At 39.5% G+C, this 24988-nt stretch overlaps 1 protein-coding gene across 3 annotated transcripts in view; it reads right to left on the bottom strand.

Annotated features, from left to right (window-relative positions):
- The window catches only part of FAM114A2 (family with sequence similarity 114 member A2), a 39158-nt gene that overhangs the window by 7189 nt on the left and 6981 nt on the right, over nt 1–24988 (bottom strand). For all 3 annotated transcript variants that reach the window (XM_045791961.2, XM_045791962.2, XM_087867838.1), the window contains exons 5-11: nt 19007–19098; nt 17729–17863; nt 17071–17229; nt 16323–16446; nt 9101–9180; nt 1678–1800; nt 1038–1177 (exon numbers count right to left, since the gene is read on the bottom strand). In XM_045791961.2, coding sequence (XP_045647917.2) covers nt 1038–1177; nt 1678–1800; nt 9101–9180; nt 16323–16446; nt 17071–17229; nt 17729–17863; nt 19007–19098 — 853 coding nt within the window. The remainder of the gene's footprint in view (nt 1–1037; nt 1178–1677; nt 1801–9100; nt 9181–16322; nt 16447–17070; nt 17230–17728; nt 17864–19006; nt 19099–24988) is intronic.

Here is a 24988-nt window from a genome sequence, read left to right as displayed (position 1 = left end):
CAGTGAAGTTATGGGTAAAGAAGAGGTCTGGAAAACATCAAGGGCCCCTCCCAATCCTAACACACTAGACACTCCCACACATTTTTTTTTCCCGTGAAAATTCTCATTATTTAGATTTATTTAGAAAGCAGATCTTTTTTTCTCTTATGACTCTCTACTTTCTATTATTTTTGAAATTCTTACTCAAAATCAGTAATATGGCGGGAAAGGGGGCTTAGGGACTTAACCTGGCCTAGGATTAAATCCCAGTCTGCACAAACTGGGCAGATTATTTCATTTCTCTTGGGTCTGTATTCTTCATTTTCTTTAAAGTGGGACTAATCACTTACCTTTAGAGTTATTGTATAAATTAGAAATGATACACGTAAGTCCCTTAGCATGATGCCTAGCATATAATCAGCACTCAATAATGAATATAAACATTATTAAGAATTGAGGTTCTTAGAACTATTCTGTGTTTTGGGGCACCTGGGTGGCTCAATCAGTTAAGCCTCTGCCTTCGGCTCAGGCCATGATCCAAGGGTCCTGGGATCGAGCCCCATGTCAGGCTTCCTGCTAAGCGGGGAGCCTGTTTCTCCCTCTCCCTCTGTATGATGTTCCCCCTGTTTGTGGAGAGCCTGCTTCTTCCTCTCCCTCTGCCTGACGCTCCCCATTTATGCATGCATTTTCTCTCTCTCTCACCGTCAAATAAATAAATAAAATCTTCTTAAAATTTTTTTAAAAAGAACCATTCTGTTTTTACTCATGTAAAATTTTATTTTTATTAAAACCAATAACCTGAGAACTAATTTTCAGATTATCAATAATAAAAAACAATTAATAAAACAACCAGTTAATAAAAACATTTATAATGTAGACTTATGGCTCAATGAAAAGAAATAGCCACTTTGGCTACTTAATAACTAAAACCCAAAATGAACAAACCTCTAACCTGTGAATAGCATCTTGTTGAGAGGAAAGTTTCTTAAAACTTTGGAAGGTAGCTGAGAAAACTCTGAGCAATTTGCAGCATTTACAGGGATTCCCTTTATACTTACTGGGAAAGAGTTTTGCTCCTTTCTATGGCTGTCACTTCCTGCTTCTGGCCATGCAGAACCAGAGCTGCTGTTTTGTGAAACAGTTCAATTGAGCAGGCAGTCAGTTCTGCTAGGCTCCGGATTGCAAATGCATGGATATCCTGAACGGAAAAACAAAACAAGGCATTTGGTTTTTTGGGTTTTTTTAGCCAGAGGAAATGATGTCAGCTTGCTTCTCTCATACTGGAGGATTCGGTATCTTGAAAACAGCAGAGACCAATGGATGCCCTTCAATAAACCTCTTCTTCTACCACAGCAGGGATGTCATTTTACAGCTGGGCTCATAACTATAAAAACAGAAGCTCCCCCAACGCGAGTTGTGACCATGTGACTATGTTTTGGCCAAAAGATTTAGATAAAAAAAGTGGCTTGTAGTAGCTTCTGGGAACTTTCCTCATGATACAACACACACAAACCCTTAAGTCTCTTTTCCTTCACTCCTTTCATCCTACAGTCTGCAACAAGGTTGCTACAAGCTTGGATTATAAGGTTGAAATGACGAGTAGTGACGCAAGAAAACAGAAGGTGCCTCCATCCCTCATCATGATACCCACATTTCCACACTGTTAAAAAAGAAAAAAAGGTTTAGTTGCTTTGGTACCTCTATTGAATTTTTATTGATTTGGTCAGTTTTTTCTGTTTCCAACTGTTTCTCTTCTTCTTCCTTCTCTTCTAATGGCTTGGCCAGAGATGTACTGATCCATTCGTAGGCAGTATTTCTTGCCTAAATAAGAAAAAGATCACTGCCCGTCAACAATTCAATTCAGCTCACCAAAAGGTGACTGCACACATTGTGCACCTACCAGGAACATGTTAGCATCATGTAAGTCAGCATTCTTGTTCTCACCCAAACATACATTTATCATACACGTATCTACTTACCTTACTACTTCTCTTGACAACACCTAACACTACTGTCCACTCATTCCTTCTTGAAATTCTCTAATCCTTTGGCCTTTTTGAAAACTGAGGTATAACTTACATAAAGTGCACAAATCTTCAGAGCACAATTCAAGAAATGTTCACATGTGTATATGTCTTTGTAACTGCGACCCAGATCGAGATCGAGAACATTCCCATCACCCTAGAATAGAAGGTCCCCTCATGCCTCTTCCTAGTCAATACTGCTCAAACTGAGTCACCGTTTCCCTTGCCCAAAGGTAACCATTCTTCTGCCTCACTGTAAATTTATTTTACCTATCCTTAAGATGCATACAAATGAAATCTTAAGTCCATTCTAATTTGTGTCTGGCTTCTTATGCCCAACATACCGTTAGGTTTATCCACGCTATTCCAAGTATCAGTAGCTCATTCTTATTTCTTGCTGTGTGGTAGTTCATTTTATACATGTACCATAATTTACCATTCTCCCGATGATGGGTCTTTGAGTTGTTTCTGGTTTTGACTTTTATAATACCACCATCTTCCAGTTCTGCTTCCACCCTTATAAGCATTCCTCCTCAGGCTCTTGTATGAATGTATTGATCCTTCTTTTTCAGCCCTTTAAACACCAGCATCACCTGGAGTTCTAGCCTGGCTCTCTACTTGTCTCACCCTATTCCGTCTTCCCTCAACCCATCTTGTTCCTATAATTTTAAGTATTCTCTACCTGCTGCAAACTCCTAAATCCTTATTTCCAGCACTGACCTCTCCTGAAAACAACATATTCCAACTGCTTGCTGGACATATATATTATGGTATTTTATAGGCTGATCATTCCTCTTCCCTTCAATGGCTCCCCATCAACCAGATCATGTTCTTTGACATGACTGAAGAAGTACCCGTGACCTAGACCCTACCTATATCTCCAGCTTCATCTCTGACCATTTCCATTTTAAGATCTTATAATAATAATCTATAATGTGCCCATTCTTCATTCTTGCTATTCCCTTAGGTTAGAATGCCCTTCCCCACCCTTTTCTTTTCTCTAAATAAAGGCAGCTTTTAGTTTTCTTTCAATCCTCCACCCAGACATTGCTTCTTCCAGGTAACTTTCAAAAATCTTCCAGGAGACTGGGCACCTAAACAACCCTTTTCCGTGTGTCCACAGTCCCCTGAGCACCCTCCCTTCAACTTAGTACTTACCAAAAGATACTGAAATTAAATGTGTCTATCTCCTACATAAACAACACTGCTATAGGATAGTTACAGACTGTCTTATTTGGATGTGCACACCCAGTGCCTGGCACACTATAAAAGATGCCTACTGTTTTTACCTAGCCAGCAACCATATCTCCTTTCTTTTAGTGGAAGGTTCCAGATTTTTCTCAGTTCATGTGGTTTGGGTGGGGTTGCTTCCACCCTCTGGCTTCAAGGGTTGGCAAACAATTCAGGTTTAATTACCAATGTTAATACCCCCTGTCCATACAGTAATTACTTCATGGATGGAAAAGTGACCCCAACCCAAGTCAATAGGCGTCAGCCTCAGGACATCCGATAAAATTATTGGGGAAGGGAAGCCCTCCTTCTGTTGGAGTTATACAACTGAAAAAAAAAAAAAAAAAGACACCCTGAAGTTGCCAGTAGTCATCCTACCACTATGTGGAAAAGATTCTCTAAAAATAAAGCCAAAACAGAAGAAAGCAGAGTCAAGAGATTGGTATGGGGATTGGGGTGGAGGGTGGGTGGGGTTCCTGGGTAGAAAGCCATGCCTGAAGCCAGTCTTGCCCCTTGATTTTCTAGTTTCTTGAGCTAATGAATGCCCCTTTTTTCTTAAGCCAGTCTGACTAGAGTTTCTGCCATTTGCAACTGAGAGTGTTCTGGCTTCTAAGAAAAGGTTTATTGTCATTAAATGAAGGAATCCACTTGAGGAACTTTATATAGACAGAATGTGCTCAGAGCTGTAAGTAGGCAATAGGAATTCAGGGAAGACCACGAGAGTCATTCCAGCTGAGAAATGAGAATCACAGGTTTTATTACATATATAGCACTGGGGTTGAGCCTTTAAAATCAACAGATGGGGCTATACCCAAGGGTACATCATGAATGAGCTAGAGCAGAACCTATGTACCCAGACATTCATTTCAAGGTTCTTTCTTCTATGATGCAGGAACTCCCATTAAAATTACCTCAAGAACAACCTGGCTCTGATTTATAACTTCCCTATGCATTAACTTCTCAAATAAAAGAAAAACTATATAAAAGACTGGAAACAAGAAAACTCAAAATGTGCTGAGAAAACTGTGAAGCAACTAGTAAGACCAGAGCAGACAGTGCATTTGTTAATTAGTTCATCCATTACAAATATTTACTACGCACTGTCCTAGGTGCTGGGAATGCAGTGGCGACTAATATAAACCATGGTCCTGCTCTTCTTTACCCTAGAGCAGAAAGACAATTAACAAACAAACAAACAAATGAGTGAAGAAAATAAAATGGAGCGATGGAAAGTATGGACTGGATGAGAAGGCAGACTCGGCTTGGGTGGTCAGGAGGGGTCTCAAGGAGTGAAATTTGAACTGAAATCTGAAGGTTAAAAGGAGTCAGCCATGCAAATATTTAGACAACAAGAGTTGTAAGCAGAGGGAAATCAGGTGGGTGTACTGAAGGAACAGAAGGAAGACCAATATGGGAGAAGCATGGTAGAAGATGAGGATGGAGTGGTGAGATTTTGAGAGAAGAGAACAGTGGGAGATGAGGCTGGAAAGAATCCTAACAGATGACTAACAGTCTCAATAATATATGAAATGCTCTGCAATTCCTCTGAAGAGATAAAATGAGAGAAAAACCAGGGATTGATTTATCTCAGATTAAAAGAAGAAAGAAAAATGGAGAGATAAGGCCACACAAAAGAAGAAAGCGGTATCATAAAAGTAGTATACTTGAAGGAGATATTTAAGTAGGCAGAGTACATACTCAAAATGACAGCTCTTGTAATAAATACATTAATTGAAGTCATCATGAACTACTGTGCCAACTCAAGGTAACTTATCATACCTTTTGAAAATCAGCAATGCTACCCACACCTCACACCCAGAATTCAGTCTGGAACTTCCCACTGGAAAGACCTAGAGACTTAGGAATTAAAAAGGACCTTTGAGCTTAGCTACTCCAACCACTTATTTTTTATTAGTTGGAAAAAAAATGAAGCCTAGAAAAGAAATGGGATTTGCCCACATCACATGTGTCAGAATAAGAATCAGAACTGTGTTCTCAGACTCCTGCTTCATTGCTTTTCCCCTATATGACACAGTCTCCCATATAAATCCTTGGGGGAAAATCAGGCCCTGACCTTTAACTATTCTACCTCTCATGACTCAAAACCCAAAATGTAAACAATATGAAGACTGCTTTCAGAGAATGACTAGTATTACCAAACAGCTAAGGGGTTACTTGCCTTTTTAAAATAACTTATTATTATGATCTCCTTGAGTACACAAATTCTGTCTTTTTCATTACTGTTTCCCTAGCACCTAGCAAAATAAAAGTTACTTGACATATGTATATTTATCAAATACCTAAATGTATAATACATGGGGCTAGCTTCTATACCTAGGACCATCAGTGGTGATCACTTACTATGAGCCAGAGACTCCATAAAAGTTTTGTGTGTATTAACACATTAATTCTTCACAAGAACTCTACATCATCCCTAGCTCACAGCCAGAAGAACTGAGGCAGAGAGATTAAACAACTTGCTCAACTACAAAGTAAGAAGTAGTAAGTAGATCTGGGATTTTAAGGGCCAATAAAGCAAAGATCCGGTCTTGAAGAAATTTAAGATTTAGGATGGAAGGTGGCGCACCCAGGTGGCTCAGTTGGTTAAGCTTCTGACTCTTGATTTTGGCTCGGGTAATGATCTCAAGGTCGTGGGATCAGCCCTGTATCAAGCTCTGCATTCAGCAGGGAGTCTGCTTGAGATTCTCTCTCTCCCTCTGCGCCTCCCCTCTGTGCACAATCTCTTTCTCTCTCTCAAATAAATAAGTCTTAAAACAAAAAAAAAAAAAGATTCAGGATGGGAGGTACACATTTAAAAAAACAAGTAAAAACAACTTATGATACATATATAGAAATACATATGCATAAGGTTAAGTGAATAAAGCAAAATGCTATTACATACACAGTATGTTAACTATTGTATAAGAAGAAAACATATCTGCTTATCTTTAAAATATATCTACTTATCTAAAAAAAGACACACAAGGAGGACATGCCAGAAAGCAAGAAAGTTTAATACCTAAAAGAGAAGGGAAAATGGAATGGATGGGAATTATACAGTTTTGACTTTCAGAAACATAACACTCCATATATTCGAAAATTAAATTAACAAGGGGGAAAGCAAATAAATCATACATTCTTTCCATAGGTTGGTTTTACAGTAGCATGGGCAAAGCAATGAAACTATTTCAGATGCATTACAGAACTGAGGAAACAAGGACATGTGCTAATGTTGGGAGATGGGGTTCTTACTGTGGAAGAAGAGAGACACTAATGTGTCATGAAGAAAGGCAAGGCAAGAACCCTGTAGGGATGGACTGAAATTGGAGTTCCCAGGATGAATTCATGATCTCTAACTTATGTATGTGTGTACGTGTACAAATATAGGGATGTGTGTCTCTGAGTACATTTCCTAGCTCTGCCCCCAGGGCCTAGAAGCAAAGACACCCCAGCAGTGAAGAGCACACCTACCACCCACATCTTAGCCTGTACTAGTAAAAAGGAACTACGGCTCCTTGAAGAAATGGCTGATTGCAGGACTGGTGTATGGAAGGTACAAAGTGAGTCCATGATATCTTGTTATGACAGAAAATAAGGAAATACTCCAAACAATGATAAGGGCATGTCACAAAGGAGTCCATTTGAAGGACAATCTGAATACCAAACTAATTAAAAACAGTAATGAATTACAAACCAAAGGAAAAAAACAGAAACCCATGAGATCATATTAAATAACAGATACTAAAGAAAGAAATAGGAGAAGGGAGAGCTCTTAACTATAGTAGAATGCCAAGAGCCAAATGATAATGTGGAACAAATCCTGGGGTTAAAACACATTATCCTTTTGCAACCATCACAGTAAACACTGATGCAGCAAGAATCATGGATAGATGCTCAATCTAGGAGGGAAATTATCATGAGGATCAGGATATTGGTTGGTCTTAAAATGTCTCCCCACAGAAAGTTTGTTAGTAACACAGGGAAAAAACTGTAACCATACAGTGAGAAATCAGGCAACACATCACAATAAGGGGAAGATGGACATCATGTGCCTTAGGTGTGATAACCTGGGAAGGATATAACGTCGCTTATGAAGTGTCTTGCCTGGGAAGACATAATCTGACTTTAGCCATGAGAAAACACCAGACATACCCCAAATGAGGAATACTCTATTTTTATACAGGGGGAAAGGAGTTTGTATTTCTCATCATAAAAGACAAGGAAAAGTGAAGAACTACTCCACATTAAAAGAGACTGAAAGTACATGACAACTAAACACAATTATGTACTGGCTCCAATGTTACAGGAAAAAATCTGATACAAAGGACATTGTTGGGCCAACTGCCAAAACCAGAATGTGAACAAGTGGACAACAGATTAAATAAAAATATGGTATCAGGGGCACCTGGGTGCCTCAGTCAGTTAAGCGTCTGCCTACAGCTCAGATCATGATCTCTGGGTCCTGGGATCGAGCCCTGGGTCAGGCTCCCTGCTCAGAGGGGAGTCTGCTCTCCCTCTCCCTCTGGCACTCCCCCTGCTCATGCTCTCACTCTCTCGCTCTCTTGCTCTCTAATTAATAAAATCTTTAAAAAAATATATGGTGTCAATGTTAAGTTTACTGCAGGTGGTAACTACTGTGGTGACTTAAGGGAATATCCGTATTTTTAGCAGGTACATATTAAAATATTTATGAGTAAGAGGCTATCATGTTTATAATTAATTCCCCAAAACAGTCCCAATAATCATCACAACATGCATGCGTGTATGTGTATGTGTGTGTGGTGCTGTATGGGGAAGAAGGGGAAGAAGGGCAAAAGGAGGGGAAGGGATAGGACAGGGAATGAGAGAACAAATGCTCAAACATGAATGATTACATGTATGGAGTTAACTGTAACAACAGGTGTATCTGCATAAAAGATATATGAATATTATTTGCTCTCTCTGTGCAAGTTTTCTCTAAATTTGATATTATTTCCAGCTAAAAAAACACTATGATGATACAAGCTAGAAAGTGCTGAAGTCAAGTGCTACAGTTAAGGAAGAGGAGCTGCCTGGGAGTGATCCGAAAAGCTTTCTTGGGGAATGCATCATTTTCACTGGGCATGCGACAGTGGGATAACAAATCAAGTATCGCATTCCTTACCCTGCGGTATGCAGGTGACTGTAATGGCCATCCTGGCCAGGCAGCAATGTGTGCCTGCCATTAACTGGTCCAGAGATATTTCCAGAGATTGGGAGAGGAGGATGAAGAGGCAGCAAGCAGCCCAAGACCCAGTGGACAGTGTCCCATGAGCTGGTACTGGCATATATGCTAACATGAGTACTGCTCTGAAAATAGACCCTCCCTACCCACTTTGACAAAGGCCTTCCGTGTTCCAAATGTGTGAAGATAGCTCAGACATCACCATCAAAGACCAAGGCCTAGGCCATGGGACTCTCATTTCCACATGCTAAATGGCCACTGGGCTCTGGGAAATAACCTCCATCCAGGTCCATAAGGGCCGGGGCCACGTTCCATCATCTTTGAATCACTCAGAGCCCTGAGAAGAGGGAGACCTCAATTGAGGCTAGCCCACTGGTCTCATGAAGGCTGGGGAGCACTGCCAACACTGTGACCTAATGTGAGCTTTCGGATAAGCAAGCATTCCAAATGCAAATAGGTGAGGATGGCAGAAGTATGGGCAGGCAGTGCAGATGTGAGATCTGCATGCTAACCTGTGAGAGCAGGAGGCAGGCAGAAGGTATGGAACTTGGAATATACCCCCAATTTGGTGACACCCTTGCCAGGAAGTTAGAATCTAATATTCTTTATCCACTAAATCAACACAAGTAAAAAAAATGAAAATCACCAAGAAGTAATAACTTACCCTGGCAAGTTTCTCAGGTTTGGAGGAGACATGCAGCTGGGAAAATAGCTCTGTTATCTCTTTGGTAAAGTCTTCATCCCCTAAAAAAAAAACATAAAAAACAGGGGTGTCTGGGTAGCTTAGTCGGTTAAGCATCTGCCTTGGGCGTGGGTCATGGTCCCAGGGTCCTGGGTTCAAGTCCTACATCAGGCTCCCTGCTCACTGGGGAGCCTACCTCTCTCTCTCCCTCTGCCTCTCTCCCAGCTTGTGCTCTCTCTCTCTCTCTCAAATAAATAAAATCTTTAAAAAAGAAAAAAAAGTACAACAAAACCCAAGTCCCATTGAAGACACTGCAGAAAGACTGACAGGGATGGGGATGGTGGGTGGTAAGGGGGAAGAGAGGCATGGCAGGAGCAGCAGCACTAATGGTCACAGCAACAGCAGTGTAAATGAGCATGGTGCGTTAGTGCTTACAGAATCCTTCTACATATGCCAATGATGTCTTCCAATGGGCTTGTAAAAAGTGCCATTATCCCATTTTAGAGATAAGGAAACTAGGGCTTAAAGGGGTTAATGTATTTCCCCAAAATCTCATAGAAAAGATTAGGAGTCAAACCTTGGTCTTCCCACCCCGGTCCAAATCCTGTGCTCTTTATATTATATTCCAGACGTAGGAATGAGAACTGGTGAAGGCAGAGTACTAAGCAGGTACTATGTCTGTGCTTCCAAGAAAGTGGAATTTAAGTCAGGACATAAAAAGTGAGTACAACTTAGGAGAAAAGGAAGAGTCTCAGACAGTGAAAACAAGTAAAACATGCAGAGGTGAAAGAAAGCATGGCAACAAGTTTAATATGTTTGGGAGTGCCTTAATGTAAGGAAGAGAAGAGAGGTAAGAATGAAGCTAGAAAGTTAAGTAGGATCCAGGTAAAAAAGGGCCTTAAAAACCATGGTGAGGAATTCAAGCTTTTTATTGAGGGAGTGAGGAGACACTGAATGATTTTTAAAGAGAGACAGATATGTCCAATTTAAATTTTAGAAAGATCCACTTTGGCTCCTGAGTGGAGGATGAACTGAAATGGGAACAAAAAGAGGGGCAGGAAGGCTGAGGCAACAATCCAGGATTCAAGTAGGAAATAATGATGATGGATAACAAGAAAGGAAGAGGAAAAGGGATTCCAGAATGTTGGAAGCATGGTAAGAAAGCTGTTGGCTCAGAATGGGAGAAGATATTTGGAAATGACACTACAGATAAAAGGCTGGTATCCAAGATCTACAAAGAACTTCTCAAACTCAACACACGAGATACAAATAATCAAATCAAAAAATGGGCAGAAGATATGAACAGACACTTTTCCAAAGAAGACATACAAATGGCTAACAGACACATGAAAAAATGTTCAAAATCATTAGCTATCAGGGAAATTTAAATCAAAACCACACTGAGATACCACCTTATGCCAGTTAGAATAGCAAACATGGACAAGGCAAGAAACAACAAATGTTGGAGAGGATGTAGAGAAAGGGGAACCCTCTTACACTGTTGGTGGGAATGGAAATTGGTATAGCCACTTTGGAAAACAGTGTGGAGGTCCCTTAAAAAGTTAAAAATAGAGCTACCCTATGATCCAGCAACTGCACTACTGGGTATGTACCCCAAAGATACAGACGTAGTGAAGGGCCATATGCACCCTAATGTTCATAGCAGCATTGTCCACAATAACTAAATTGTGGAAGGAGCCAAGATGCCCTTCAACAGATGACTGGATTAAGAAGATGTGGTCCATATATACAATGGAATATTACTCAGCCATCAGAAAGAACAATCACCCAACATTTGCAGCAACATGGACGGGACTGGAGGAGATTATGCTAAGTGAAATAAGTCAAGCAGAGAAAGACAATTATCTTATGGCTTCACTCATTTATGGAACATAAGGAATAGCAGGGAGATCGGTAGAAGGAGGAAGGGAAGAATGAAGGGGGAGTAAACAGAAGGGGGAATGAACCACGAGAGACTATGGACTCTGGGAAACAAACTGAGGGTTTCAGAGGGGAGGGGGGTGGGGGTTTGGGCTAGGCTGGTGATGGGTATTAAGGAGGGCACGTATCGCATGGAGCACTGGGTGTTATACGCAAATAATGAATCATGGAACACTACATCAAAAACTAAGGATGTACTGTATGGTGACTAACATAATAAAAAATATTATTTAAAAAAAAAAAGAAAGCTGGTGGCTAAGAAGCCTAAGAGATGATGGGAAACACATAACGCTTATATATGAGAAACATACAGGCAAATAGGTGAGTCAATATAAAAAAAACACACACACACCCAAACAAATGGCAAGAAATCCTGTTTTCCTTTCTACTCATCTAAATCTTACTTAATTTCCTCATATCAAGACTTCTCTTAACTGTACAATGTAGGGAGAACTCTTGTATATAGAAATCTTCTAGCACTTACAATCTATACGAGTATTTCTTAGTCAACAGTTCATGGTTTACCAGGCAAATGATTACTTCTTCATACCTGTTTTCTCCCCAAAACCCTTAGAAAAAAAATTCCTTCTTCGTTCTTCTCTCTCCATTTGTTATCCCTTTCTCCTTCTCTCAAGGTGCTCAAGACAGAGAATTCAAATGGTTTGGTGATCTCCAGTATAATATGGTTTGGGAAAAGCTGATCTCCTAAATACTATAGCTGTAACCTGTGTATGTCCTCTTAGCAACTCCTAATCAAATCCTACTGCCTAAAAATCTAAAATCTAACAGGCATTTTGTTTTCCTACCAAAGCTTCTAAATTATTCGGGAGCAAGGGAGTATCTGAATCTATACTGGGATGCATGTACCCCAAAGGGTTCATAAAATAATCCAATGGAGTTCAGGAGGAAAAACAGAACTTTTATTTGTGTACATTTGTCTCATCCTTTAAAAACTTCTATTTTAGGGTATACTTTAGAATGCAAGTAATATACTATTATAGCAGTACATATATATAATTTTTAAGTATCAAATGTACATACATTAAGTCTAAGTACTCAAAAAAACTTTTACTGCTATGGGTTGATCAAAAAATGTTTGGAGATCCTGTCACGTACTCCCCACAGATCTAGGTATAAAAAGTAGTTGCTGTGCTCAGATAAAAGTGTGAGGATGAGGAACACCTGGGTGGCTGAGTCGACTGAGCATCTGCCCTTGGCTCAGGTCATGATTCCAGGGTCCTGGGATTGAGTCCCACATTGGGCTCCTTGCTCAGTGAGGAGCCTGCTTCTTCCTCTGCCTGCTGCTCCCCCAGCTTGTGCTTTCCCTCTCTCTCTCTCTCTCTCTCTCTCTCTCATTCTCTGACAAATAAATAAAATATTTTTTTTAAAAAAGCGTGAGGATGGAAAGGAGGACAGGGCTAGTGCTTTGGAAGGACTCAGAAGATGCTGGGGTCTCCCTCTTTCTACAGTTTTCTCTTCCCTTTGCTACCACTGCCCTTTTTTTTTTTTTAACATTTTCATTGAGATATAATAGCAAGGTCAGTGTTGCATTTTCATCCAAAATCCCTGGGAAAAATTGTTGGGGAGGGTAGTGTGCAGCACTTCAGTGCTCTCTTTTCAGAGTCCTGATCTCTGGCAAACAGGTAGGGGAGAAAAATGTCATAGACACAAATCCATCTGTTCCAAAATGCCATTAGAGTCCTCAAATTGGTACTTAAAGATCAGGATTTCTGATTACTATGCAAAGCCAGATGTTGACTAAATTGAACAAATACTGTTAATGGCATTATGTACAAATAAATTAAGTTTATAAATAACTGGGGATTGCCACACTAGGGCTCAGTTAGGTACAATAGAGCAACTTAAGTAAATAAAAATTAATTTATGGATTTCCTGCTAAGCATAGATCTTTATTTACTTATGCCACCCTAATAGTGAAAATACCAGCCACCATTTGTTGAGTGCTTACCATGTGTCACACCTTAAATATTTCATTTAGTCCTTATAACAACCTGAGAGGAATTAGCATCTTCTTACAGTTGAGAAAACAGAATTTCAGTGTTAAGTAATTTTCCAAGGTCACATGGCTTAGGAAATAGCAGATCTTGATTCTGAACCCCAGTCTAACTCCAAAACCCATCCTTTCATCCACCATGCTATACTGCCTTCTCAGTACTTCAGGTAAGTTTTAAAAACTTGTATTCATGAGCCATTTCATATTAGGACCAGTATCTTTACATAGAATATATAGCAAGATGTTATATAACCAGCCAATATGACTTCTTAGAATGCAGTGCAAAACACAAATGGGAACAAAAAAGAGGAAGTATCTCTTAGTATAGAATCCATACATTCTACTTTACTTCCTTCTCTCACAAGAAAAGCCCTAAGACTCTCAAAGTGCCCTTTTAATACACAACTTGAATAAGACTAGGTTAACTGGTTTTCCACCCAAAGCTGATTAAAGATAGAAAATGAGATTCAGAGAGTATTAGAAGGAAGCTCACTGATAGTGAAGAGAATTAAAAGATGGGCAGATAAATGCACAGAACATAAAGATGCACAATTCTGAAAAGCAAAAGAGACATTTCTAAAAGCATAGCATTAAAAACTAGGGATGTACTGTATGGTGACTAACATAACATAATAAAAAATTATTATAAAAAGTAAAAAAAATAAAAATAAAAGCATAGCAGTTTAGGGTAATTTAATATAGCAGCTCTCAAAAACACTTTGGTCTTAGGACCCCTTTATACTCTTAAAACTTTTTGAGAACCCCAAAGTGTCTTTTTTAATGTAAGTTACATATCTGTCAACACTTATATTAAAAATTAAAACTGAAATGTTTGAATTCTTTAAACACACTTGTTGACATAATTTTTAAGAAAAACAATTATATTTTCCGAAAAAGAAAAATTTTAGTGAGATGAATGCCATTGTTTCATATCTCCGCAAATCTCTTTAATGCCTAGCTTAAAGACAGCTAGATTCTTTTATCTGCTTTTACATTCAATCTGTTGTGATATGCTGTTTTAAGTACGCAAAGAAAATTCAAGCTCACATAGTTGGAAAGAGGAGAACAATTTAATACCCTTTGCAGATAACTGTGAATGTTCTTTTACAGTACAGCAAAACTCAAATAGTTATTTCTTAAAGGTTAGTTATAATGTAGAACCTGAAATCATATCATGAAATTTTGAATTCAGTTACATTAAATTAAAATCCGCTGGTCTATCTCTTGCCCAAGCATGACTTTGTGACACCACCCATTAGTCATGTGGAAAATACTGGTTCTCTGAATTATGCAAATCTTCTAAATGCTAACACATTTAAATACCCCCAGGAGATCAAATATGTTACTATGACCACCAATTTCATCAAAAAAATCTGTAAGCACTGGGAAGCTGTCAAGCTCACCACAGAAGTTTTACAAAATTCTAACTTTTGCTTAGTTTAAATTTTACTAGTCACAAATATTTCTTTCCTTAAGTGAAAGCTCATTTCATTCATTTTCAAGAAAATGTTTACCAAATATCCTACTCTGAACAGTCTGTGACTGCAATCTTTTTAAATAAAAATGGTGTCCCATGAAAAAACAGGTACTTCAGCATACAACTCAAAAAACAGTGCTTTTCCTTGAGACACTTCAGTATTCATCACACAAATATGAAAAATAAGTGTACACAAGGGTCAAGACTTAGTAAGATAAATCACTGTTGTTTCATAAGGACAAGGTTAAATGAAACTGACACTTTAAAATTTTATTTAATTTATTTATTTTTTTACTATGAATGCATGGCACTGAAAATAAAATATTAGTATAGTTTGGTACCACTGTCTTAATCTGTGTTAAGACACCAGTAATTTTACTCACCACTGCTTCTGCACCATCAGTGCAAATGTCAAAATGACACATTTTTTTTTAAAAAGAAAAAAACATTGACTCATGGATTCCCTGAAGAGATCCTGGGGACCCGAGAATCTGCAGACTACACTTTTCAAATCACTGACTTTAATCTACCACATGGGTGATTGGCTCATGTGTCTTGATGGACCCTGAATGAATTTTTCTAGCCACTTTTAATGTTTATAACTGATCATTTCATCAGAAAAAAAAAAAAAAGGCAAAAAACTGTGCTCATTAGATTCTACTAAAAAAAAAAGTTAGTAATACATATTAGAAATATTTACAGCTGAACTTTAAAATAAAACAACTCTTAAAAGCTTAAGATTCGGGGGGCGCCTGGGTGGCTCAGTCGTTAAGCATCTGCCTTTGGCTCAGGGCGTGATCTCGGAGTTCTGGGATCGAGCCCCACATCGGGCTTTCCCGCTGGGAGCCTGCTTCTTCCTCTCCGACTCCCCCTGCCTGTGTTCCCTCTCTCGCTGGCTGTCTTGGCTGTCTCTCTCTCTGTCAAATAAATAAATAAAATCTTTAAAAAAAAAAAAAAAGCTTAAGATTCGGGGTGCCTGGGTGGCTCAGACATTAAGCGTCTGCCTTTGGCTCAGGTCATGATCCCTGTGTCCTGGGATCGAGCCCCACATCGGGCTCCCTGCTTGGCGGGAAGCCTGCTTCTCCCTCTCACACTCCCCTTGCTTGTGTTCCCTTTCTAGCTGTCTCTCTCTGTCAAATAAATAAATAAATAAATAAATAAATAAATAAATAAAATCTTTAAAAAAAAAAAGCTTAAGACTCAGTTGACCAGAAATTATGCTTTATGTAAACGACCTTGTTTCCTTATAATTTTGCGAAAATGAGTAGTTACTATACTTGCATTTTCAAGAGTATGCAGATACTAAGAATATGACATAAAAAAAAAAAAACTTCGGAAAATAAAAAAGACAAATTATCACCCACATTTTGAATAACTGCCACCCTACATGCCTGAATTCAAGATAAGGATAGGGATCACTGGAGTCAGAGAGGCACAGGAGCAGTATCTGGGGATATAAAAGCTCACAGGGATGACCAGCCAGACTGAGGCAGGAATCTAACAAGGGCAATTCTCTAACCAAAAAAGCAGGCCGTTTTTTGAGTTGCAAGGTAAGACCTAGAAAGTCACAAACAGTTTGGAGGCAGAAGGGAGGAGTGGGGCAAAAAGATATGCACTTAAGGCCAACTGCTCATTTCAATACCTAGTCAGGGACAAGGCAGCAAAAAGTAAAATCAGACTAGTGTAATTAGAAAATAATTTATTTCAAGGGCAATACACTGCATATAAACATGCTACATCCCTCCCACTCAAATACTGGATTTTCATATTACCTTTTTTCTCTTCTTCTTCTTCCTCACAGAACTCTGCTAGGGAAAATGCTTCCTTGAGTTGCTCCAATTCAAGTTTTAGAGTCTCTAATTCTTCTCCACTTAGAGAATTAAGAATAGATTTCACCTGAATGGATATAAAATAATAAGAAGTTGCGAGAGTACAAAAGAAAAAGAAAAACATTTTCAGATGGAGAAGAGGCTACAGACCAACTTAAAATAAAAATTATGAGCTCACCAGCCAATACAAACTATTCTTTAAGAAACTTAATATAAGAGGCTAGTCATTACAGAAAGATAGGGAGAATTTATACTTAAGAAAAAAAAATTAAAAGCCAGAAACATCCTGAAATTATTAGTGCTTAACAATGGCTAAGAAATTAGGGGGAAGTTAAAGAGTCTTGAATCAATTAAAAAATAAGAGGTAATTGTATTCAAATTGGCAGCTTAAGCCTGAGAGACTACCAAAAAAAAAAAAAAAAAAAGGCCAAGGCAAAATACAGATGTATTATTAAGACCGCTTGGTTAACTTGTCCTTTTCTACTTAAATTAAAATAAATAACACCTGACTCTTTCTATTTCCTGCAATTAGTTCAAACATTAGTTTATTTGTCTTGGTATAGTATTTTCAAAGAGTCTCAAGCCTCCGTGTGAAATATATTTCATCTTCCAACTGTACAAACAGAGAAGAAACTATGCAGCACTCCTTTGCTTGGAGACCATCCATTTGAAATTGTTTGTTTGGAATTACCTTTATTTCACTTTCTCGGGAAAGCATCTCCAGAGCTTCCAGATGTGAGAGGCCTTGAAATTCATCAAAGAGGAGCCCATAATGAGTTTTCTTGTCTGTTTCCAAGGCAACATCATTGGAGGTCCACAGCTCTTCTTTCTCCTTTGCCTCTCGTAAAACCTGAAAAAAAGGTGGAGGCTTACCCTGAAACAAGTAATGAGAGCTCAAGGGTGAGTTCTGATAGCTGAAGGAAGCAAAGCTAAGATGGTAACAGGACAGAGCACTGCCCTTTCATTCCTGGCACTGCAATTCGAAGCTGATAGGCTAAGGAGCTGCTGGGAAAAAATGGTCACACATAATTCGATTCTGGACAGGGTAAATAACACCCAAGGAACCAGGTGGAAAGTGCTTTAAACATTAATGTACTCAACAACTCTGAAAGGGCTTGTCACCTTCTACTGCACTGACAGGAGGCTCCTACAGAAAAGAAAGAGGAGGAGAAAAAGAACTGGGCATTTTTCTTAATATCAGAGCTCTCACCAGCTACCCCCCACCCCAAAAAAGCCTTAATAAAAATATCATTGAAAAGTTTTCAAAAGGCATTATTAACAAGATCTACTACAGGAAAAAATACAGATCAAAACAGAAACATGAAGTAAATGGGTAGAGACAACAGTACCTGAGACAATGTAGAATTTCGGTTCATCAGACCCTTGGTTCTTTTAAATCCAGGATCCCCTTCTGCTATTACATCCATTGTCTTTTTCCCAATGAATTCTAAGGCATCCAAACCCCCACTGATCACGCTCTTTCCCTAGGAAACACATGCAACTTCATTACAGTAATACTGAAAAAAGACATCTGCATGTTTTGATTATATAAACTAGTGGCTAACAATACCAAGCACTGGCAAGAATGTGGAGCACCTAAAACAATCATCCATTGCTTGTGGGAATGTAAACAGGTTTAAACACTCTGTAGAACTGTATGTCAGTATCTACTACAGCTGACCACATGAATATCCTATGACCCAGCAACTCTACACATGGTTGCATACTCAACAGAAATGTGTACAGAAGCTCATCAAAAGACATACAAAATGTTCATGGCAGTACTATTTGTAAAAGCTAAAAACTGGAAACAACCCCAGTAATCATTAACCATGGAATAAATAAGTGCTACATAGTCACATAATGGAATACGGCAAAGAAAATGGAATACACCACACAGACTACAAGATGGAGAAATCATACAAACATAATGTTGAGTGAAAGAAGCCAAATACAATCAGGTACATACTGTATGATTCCGTTTACGTCAAGTTTAAAAGTAGGCAAAATTAATCTATGATGGCAGAGGTCAGGATTGTGGTTATCTTGATGGACAAAAGGAAGAAGCGCAGAGGGCTGGGAGAGGGTACAGGTGGAAAACCTATGATATACCATCATATTGGCTTCTTAGTCTGAGTGTGTTCACATTGTAAAAATTCAAACTGAATACTTATGATTTCACTTTTCTATATATATGTTTTACTTCAAGAAGTTAAAATTAATAAGTGCTAGTTATCTATCCTCATTAGGAAAGACATAAAGTTTCCTATAAAATCCTTTTAAAAAATGTTTCTAATCATCTATAGTTATGCAATTATGAGAAAAACATTTTTGTAAAGTAGGGACATTTTCTAGGGCCACCAAACTCAGAATTCATAGTCCATAAAATATTATGTACATTGCCTCTCTGTTACTCTTCATCTTCTGCTTCCTACTTCTTTAAAGAAAGTTTTCAAGTAGCTCTCACTCTACCCTTAGGATCAGAGTGATTGATCTTTGGCAATCTGGACTCCCATAACAGTAATCAATCCTCGCAGCTTTTCAAGAAAAAGAGGGAGAAAGAGATCTAAAAAAAAAAAGCCCACTATATTCACAGAGGGGTACAGTCCATCATGCATTTTACTCACTGTGCTCTGAACAGCAGTAGAGATGGTTGAAAATACACCAAATGGCCCAGTCAATGGGGAGGAGTTTGCATTCTCTTTGGCATTTGTCTCTCCTACAGGAGGAAGGGGATGAAGCAATGGTCCATAAATAGTTTTGCTTTATCAGCATCTATGTGAAATTTTAAAAATTAGACCCTGCTTCCTATACATAGAGTAGCCTTAGCCCTTTTTATTTTATTATTTTAAACTATTTACATATTTTTAAATGAAAACATAGCTTTTTTCATTTTCATTTCAAAAACAAAATCCAGTCGTTTTAATAAGCTACTGATATATGTAACAATACATTATATACTGTATGATTCCATGTATATGATCTTCTGCACAAAGTCAAACCTTAGGCAGAAAATAGATTAGCAGTTCCCAAAAACTGAGAGTAAGTGATGGGAGTGACCACAAAGGGGTATGAGAAGTCTTTCGGGGGGTGATGAAAATATTCTTATATTTTGATTATCTATACACATATAGGAAATATTCAATACTGTATAATCAAAATGGACTGTGATTATACTGTGTAAACAGGATTGTATGTTCATTGAAACCATAAACTGGTCGGAGTTAAGATGGCGGAGGAGTAGGGGACCCCTTTTTCAGCCAGTCCCCTGAGTCAAGCTGGATAGGTACCCGACCAGCCTGAACATCCGCGGAATCAGCCTGAGACGCAGGAAGATACATCTGGATCTCTACAAGTGAACATCTCCAGCGCTGAGTATCGAGGTACGAAGCGGGGAGCCGTGAAACCGTGCACAGATATCGGAAGATAAACGGAAGGGGGAGGGAGCCGCTGTGTTTGGGCACCGGGAAGCTGGTAGCCACCTGCACGGGGGAGCGGGCGGACTTGTGGACCTGCACCCGCGAGAGAGCAGACTTGAGACCGTGAGCTGGGAACGCACGCCACCAGACTGAGGGCCAGAGCTTCGGAGCGTGCGCGGGTGGGGGGGGGGGGGCTGGCGGTATTAGAAACACAAAGGACAGAGATGCGCCGGCCCAGGAAGTGAGGGCTGGGACGCTGGGTGTGGGGCACACATCCTGGAACACTGCAGGGTTGAGCAGCACCAACAGTAACAGAGTTAAAGTGGCCAGAACATCGGTGGAGAACGATCTGCAATCCCTCTGTTCTGAGACAGAGGCTAAGATTCGGCCACTGCTGCTTTGACTCTCAGAAGAGGCACATCAAACCGCCAGGGAAAGCCACCACAGTACAAAAGCCTGGAAACACCGGCTCACAGTGTGCCCATCCCCATCCCCCCTCGCAGGGGACACGGAGACTCTACCCAAACAGGGTTGCCTGAGTATCGGCGTGACAGGCCCCTCCCCCAGAAGGCAGGCTGAAAAATCAAGAAGCCCACATCCCTAAGATCCCTATAAAACAAGGGCGCACGGCCTGGGTCCCGGTCAATAATTTGGGCTCTGGACAACCCCGCAACCTCTCTTCATCAGAATGACGAGAAGGACAAGTCCCCCCCAGCAAAGAAAAGACAATGAGTCTCAGGCCTCTGCCACAGAACTAATGGATATGGATATAACCAAATTATCAGAAATGGAATTCAGAGTAACAATGGTCAAGATGATGTGCAGACTTGAAAAAAGTATTAACGAAAATGTTAATGAGAATACAGAATCTCTAAGGATGGAAATGAGAGCGAATTCGGCAGAAATTAAAAATTCTATGAGCCAAATGCAGTCAAAACTAGAGGCTCCGACGGCCAGGGTCAATGAGGCAGAAGAACAAATCGGCGAATTGGAGGATGGGTTAGTAGAAGAAAAAACTAAAATAGAATCTGGGCTCAAAAAAATCCACACACAGGAATGTAGGTTACGGGAGATTACTGACTCAATGAAATGTTCCAATGTCAGAATCATCGGCATCCCAGAGCGGGTGGAGAAAAACAGAGGTCTAGAAGAGATATTTGAACAAATTGTAGCTGAAAACTTCCCTAATCTAGCAAGGGAAACAAACATTTCTGTCCAAGAGGCAGAGAGGACCTCTCCCAAGCTCAACCACGACAAACTTACACCACGTCACGTCATAGTGCATTTCGCAAATATTAGATGCAAGGATACAGTATTGAAAGTGGCCAGGGCAAAGAAATTTCTCACGTACCAAGGCAGAGGTATCAGAATTACGTCAGACCTGTCTACACAGACCTGGAATGAGAGAAAGGGTTGGGGGGGGGCATTCTTAAAGCTCTTTCAGAGAAAAACATGCAGCCAAGGATCCTCTATCCAGCAAGGCTGTCATTCAGAATTGATGGAGAAATAAAGACTTTCTAGAATCGCCAGTCATTGATCAATTTCATAACCACGAAACCAGCCCTACAGGAGATTTTAAGGGGGGTTCTATAAAAGTAAAAAGGCCCCAAGTTGATACAGAACAGAAAGTCACAATCGATAGAAACAAAGACTTTGCTGGCAACATGGCATTATTAAAATCATATCTCTCAATAATCAGTCTCAATGTAAATGGCCTAAATGCTCCCATAATGCCACAGGGTTGCAGACTGGATAGTAAGACATGACCCATCCATTTGCTGTCTACAAGAGACTCATTTTGAACCTAAAGATACATTCAGACTGAAAGTAAAGGGATGGAATACCATCTTTCACGCCAATGGACCTCAAAAGAAAGCTGGGGTAGCAATTCTCATATCAGACAGATTGGATTTTAAGCTAAAGACTACAGTTAGGGACACAGAAGGGCACTATATTATTCTTAAAGGATGTATCCAACAAGTGGATATGACAATTATAAATATATATGCCCCCACCAGGGGAGCAGCAAGATACACAAGCCAACTCTTAACCAGAATAAAGAGACATATAGATAAAAATACATTAATAGTAGGGGACCTCACCACTCCACTATCAGCAATAGACAGAGCATCAGAGCAGAAAACCAACATAGAAACAAGAGCTTTGAAAGGCATACTCGACGACTTGGACCTCATAGATATATATAGAACACTACACCCCAGAACCAAAGAATACTCATTCTATTCTAATGCCCATGGAACATTCTCAAGAATAGACCATGTTCTGGGACACAAAACAGGTCTCAACCGATACCAAAAGACTGAAATTATCCCCTGCATATTCTCAGACCACAACGCTCTGAAATTGGAACTCAACCACAAGGAAAAATTTGGAAGAAACACAAACACTTGGAGACTAAGAACCATCCTGCTCAGGAATGACTCGATAAACCAGGAAATCAAAAATCAATTTCAACAATTCATGGAGACCAATGAGAATGAAAACACAACGGTCCAAAAGCTATGGGATACTGCAAAGGCAGTCCTAAGGGGGAAATACATAGCCATCCAAGCCTCACTCAAAAGAATAGAAAAATCTAAAATGCAGTTTTTATATTCTCACCTCAAGAAGCTGGAACAGCAACAGAGGGACAGGCCTAATCCACTCACGAGGAAGCAGTTGACCAAGATTAGAGCAGAAATCAATGAATTAGAAACCAGAAGTACAGTAGAGCAGACCAACAGGACTAGAAGCTGGTTCTTTGAGAGAATCAATAAAATTGACAAACCGTTGGCAAGACTTACCCAAAAGAATAGAGAAAGGACCCAAATTAATAAAATTATGAATAAAAAAGGAGAGGTCACAACCAACAACAATGAAATTGGAAGGATTATTAGAAACTTTTATCAACAGCTATATGCCAATAAATTATGCAATCTGGAAAAGATGGAGGCCTTCCTGGAAACCTATAAACTACCAAGACTGAAACAGGAAGAAATTGATTTTTTAAACAGACCAATTAATTATGAAGAGATTGAGTCAGTGATAAACAACCTTCCAAATAACAAAACTCCAGGCCCGGACGGTTTTCCTGGGGAATTCTACCAAACATTCAAAGAAGAAATAATACCTATTCTCCTAAAGCTATTTCAAAAAATAGAAACAGAAGGAAAGCTATCAAACTCATTCTATAAGGCCAATGTTACCTTGATCCCCAAACCAGGCAAAGACCCCATCAAAAAGGAGAATTACAGACCGATTTCCCTAATGAATATGGACGCCAAAATCCTCACCAAGATCCTAGCTAATAGAATCCAACAGTACATTAAAAGGATTATCCATCACGATCAAGTGGGATTCATACCTGGGATGCAAGCGTGGTTCGACATTTGCAAATCGATCAGCGTGATACATCATATCAACAAGAAAAGACTCAGGAACCATATGATCTGCTCAATTGATGCAGAAAAAGCATTTGACAAAATACAACATCCTTTCCTGATTAAAACCCTTCAGAACGTAGGAATAGAGGGTACATTTCTCAATCTCATAAAAGCCATCTATGAAAAGCCTACAGCAAATATTATTCTCAATGGGGAAAAGCTGGAAGCCTTTCCCTTAAGATCAGGAACACGACAAGGATGCCCACTCTCGCCACTATTATTCAACATAGTACTAGAAGTCCTTGCAACAGCAATCAGACAACAAAAAGGAATAAAAGGTATCCAAATCGGCAAAGAAGAAGTCAAAATGTCTCTCTTCGCAGATGACATGATACTCTATATGGAAAACCCAAAAGAATCCACTCCCAAACTATCAGAAGTTATAGAGCAATTCAGTAATGTGGCGGGATACAAAATCAATGCTCAGAAATCGTTGCATTTCTATACACGAATAACGAGACTGAAGAAAGAGAAATTAGGGAATCCATCCCATTTACAATAGCACCAAAAACCATACGTTACCTTGGAATTAACTTAACCAGAGACGTAAAGGATCTATATTCTAGAAACTATAAATCACTCTTGAAAGACATTGAGGAAGACACAAAGAGATGGAAAAATATTCCATGCTCATGGATCAGAAGAATTAACATAGTTAAAATGTCCATGCTACCCAGAGCAATCTACACTTTCGATGCTATCCCGATCAAAATACCAATGACATTTTTCAAAGAACTGGAACAAATAGTCCTTAAATTTGTATGGAACCAGAAAAGGCCCCGAATCTCCAAGGAACTGTTGAAAAGGAAAAACAAAGCTCGGGGCATCACAATGCCGGATTTCGAGCTGTACTACAAAGCTGTGATCACAAAGACAGCATGGTACTGGCACAAAAACAGACACGTAGACCAATGGAACAGAATAGAGAACCCAGAAATGGACCCTCGCCTCTTTGGGCAACTAATCTTTAATAAAGCAGGAAAAAACAGCCGGTGGAAAAAAGACAGTCTCTTCAATAAATGGTGCTGGGAAAATTGGACAGCTACATGCAAAAGAATGAAACTTGACCACTCTCTCACACCATACACAAAAATAAACTCCAAATGGATGAAAGACCTTGATGTGAAACAGGAATCCATCAAAATCCTAGAGGAGAACATAGGCAGCAACCTCTACGACATCGGCCAAAGCAACCTTTTTCATGACACATCTCCAAAGGCAAGAGAAACAAAAGATAAATTGAACTTGTGGGACTTCATCAAGATAAAAAGCTTCTGCACAGCCAAGGAAACAGTCAAAAAAACTAAGAGGCAGCCCACGGAATGGGAGAAGATATTTGCAAATGGTGCTACAGATAAAAGACTGGTATCCAAGATCTACAAAGAACTTCTCAAACTCAATACGCGAGAACAAATAAACAAATCATAAAATGGGCAGAAGATATGAACAGACACTTTTCCAATGATGACATACAAATGGCTGACACATGAAAAAATGTTCAAAATCTCTAGCCATCAGGGAAATTCAAATCAAAACCACACTAAGATACCACCTTACGCCAGTTAGAATGGCAAAAATTGACAAGGCAAGAAACAACAATTGCTGGAGAGGATGTGGAGAAAGGGGATCCCTCCTACATTGTTGGTGGGAATGCAAGTTGGTACAGACACTCTGGAAAACAGTGTGGAGGTCCCTTAAAAAGTTAAAAATTGAGCTACCCTATGACCCAGCCATTGCACTACTGGGT

This window comes from Ursus americanus, chromosome 15, assembly GCF_024610735.1.
Source record: "Ursus americanus isolate L20-20 chromosome 15, mUrsAme1.1.p, whole genome shotgun sequence".
Lineage (NCBI taxonomy): Eukaryota > Metazoa > Chordata > Mammalia > Carnivora > Ursidae > Ursus > Ursus americanus.
This window is presented reverse-complemented; position numbering and strand designations above follow the sequence as displayed.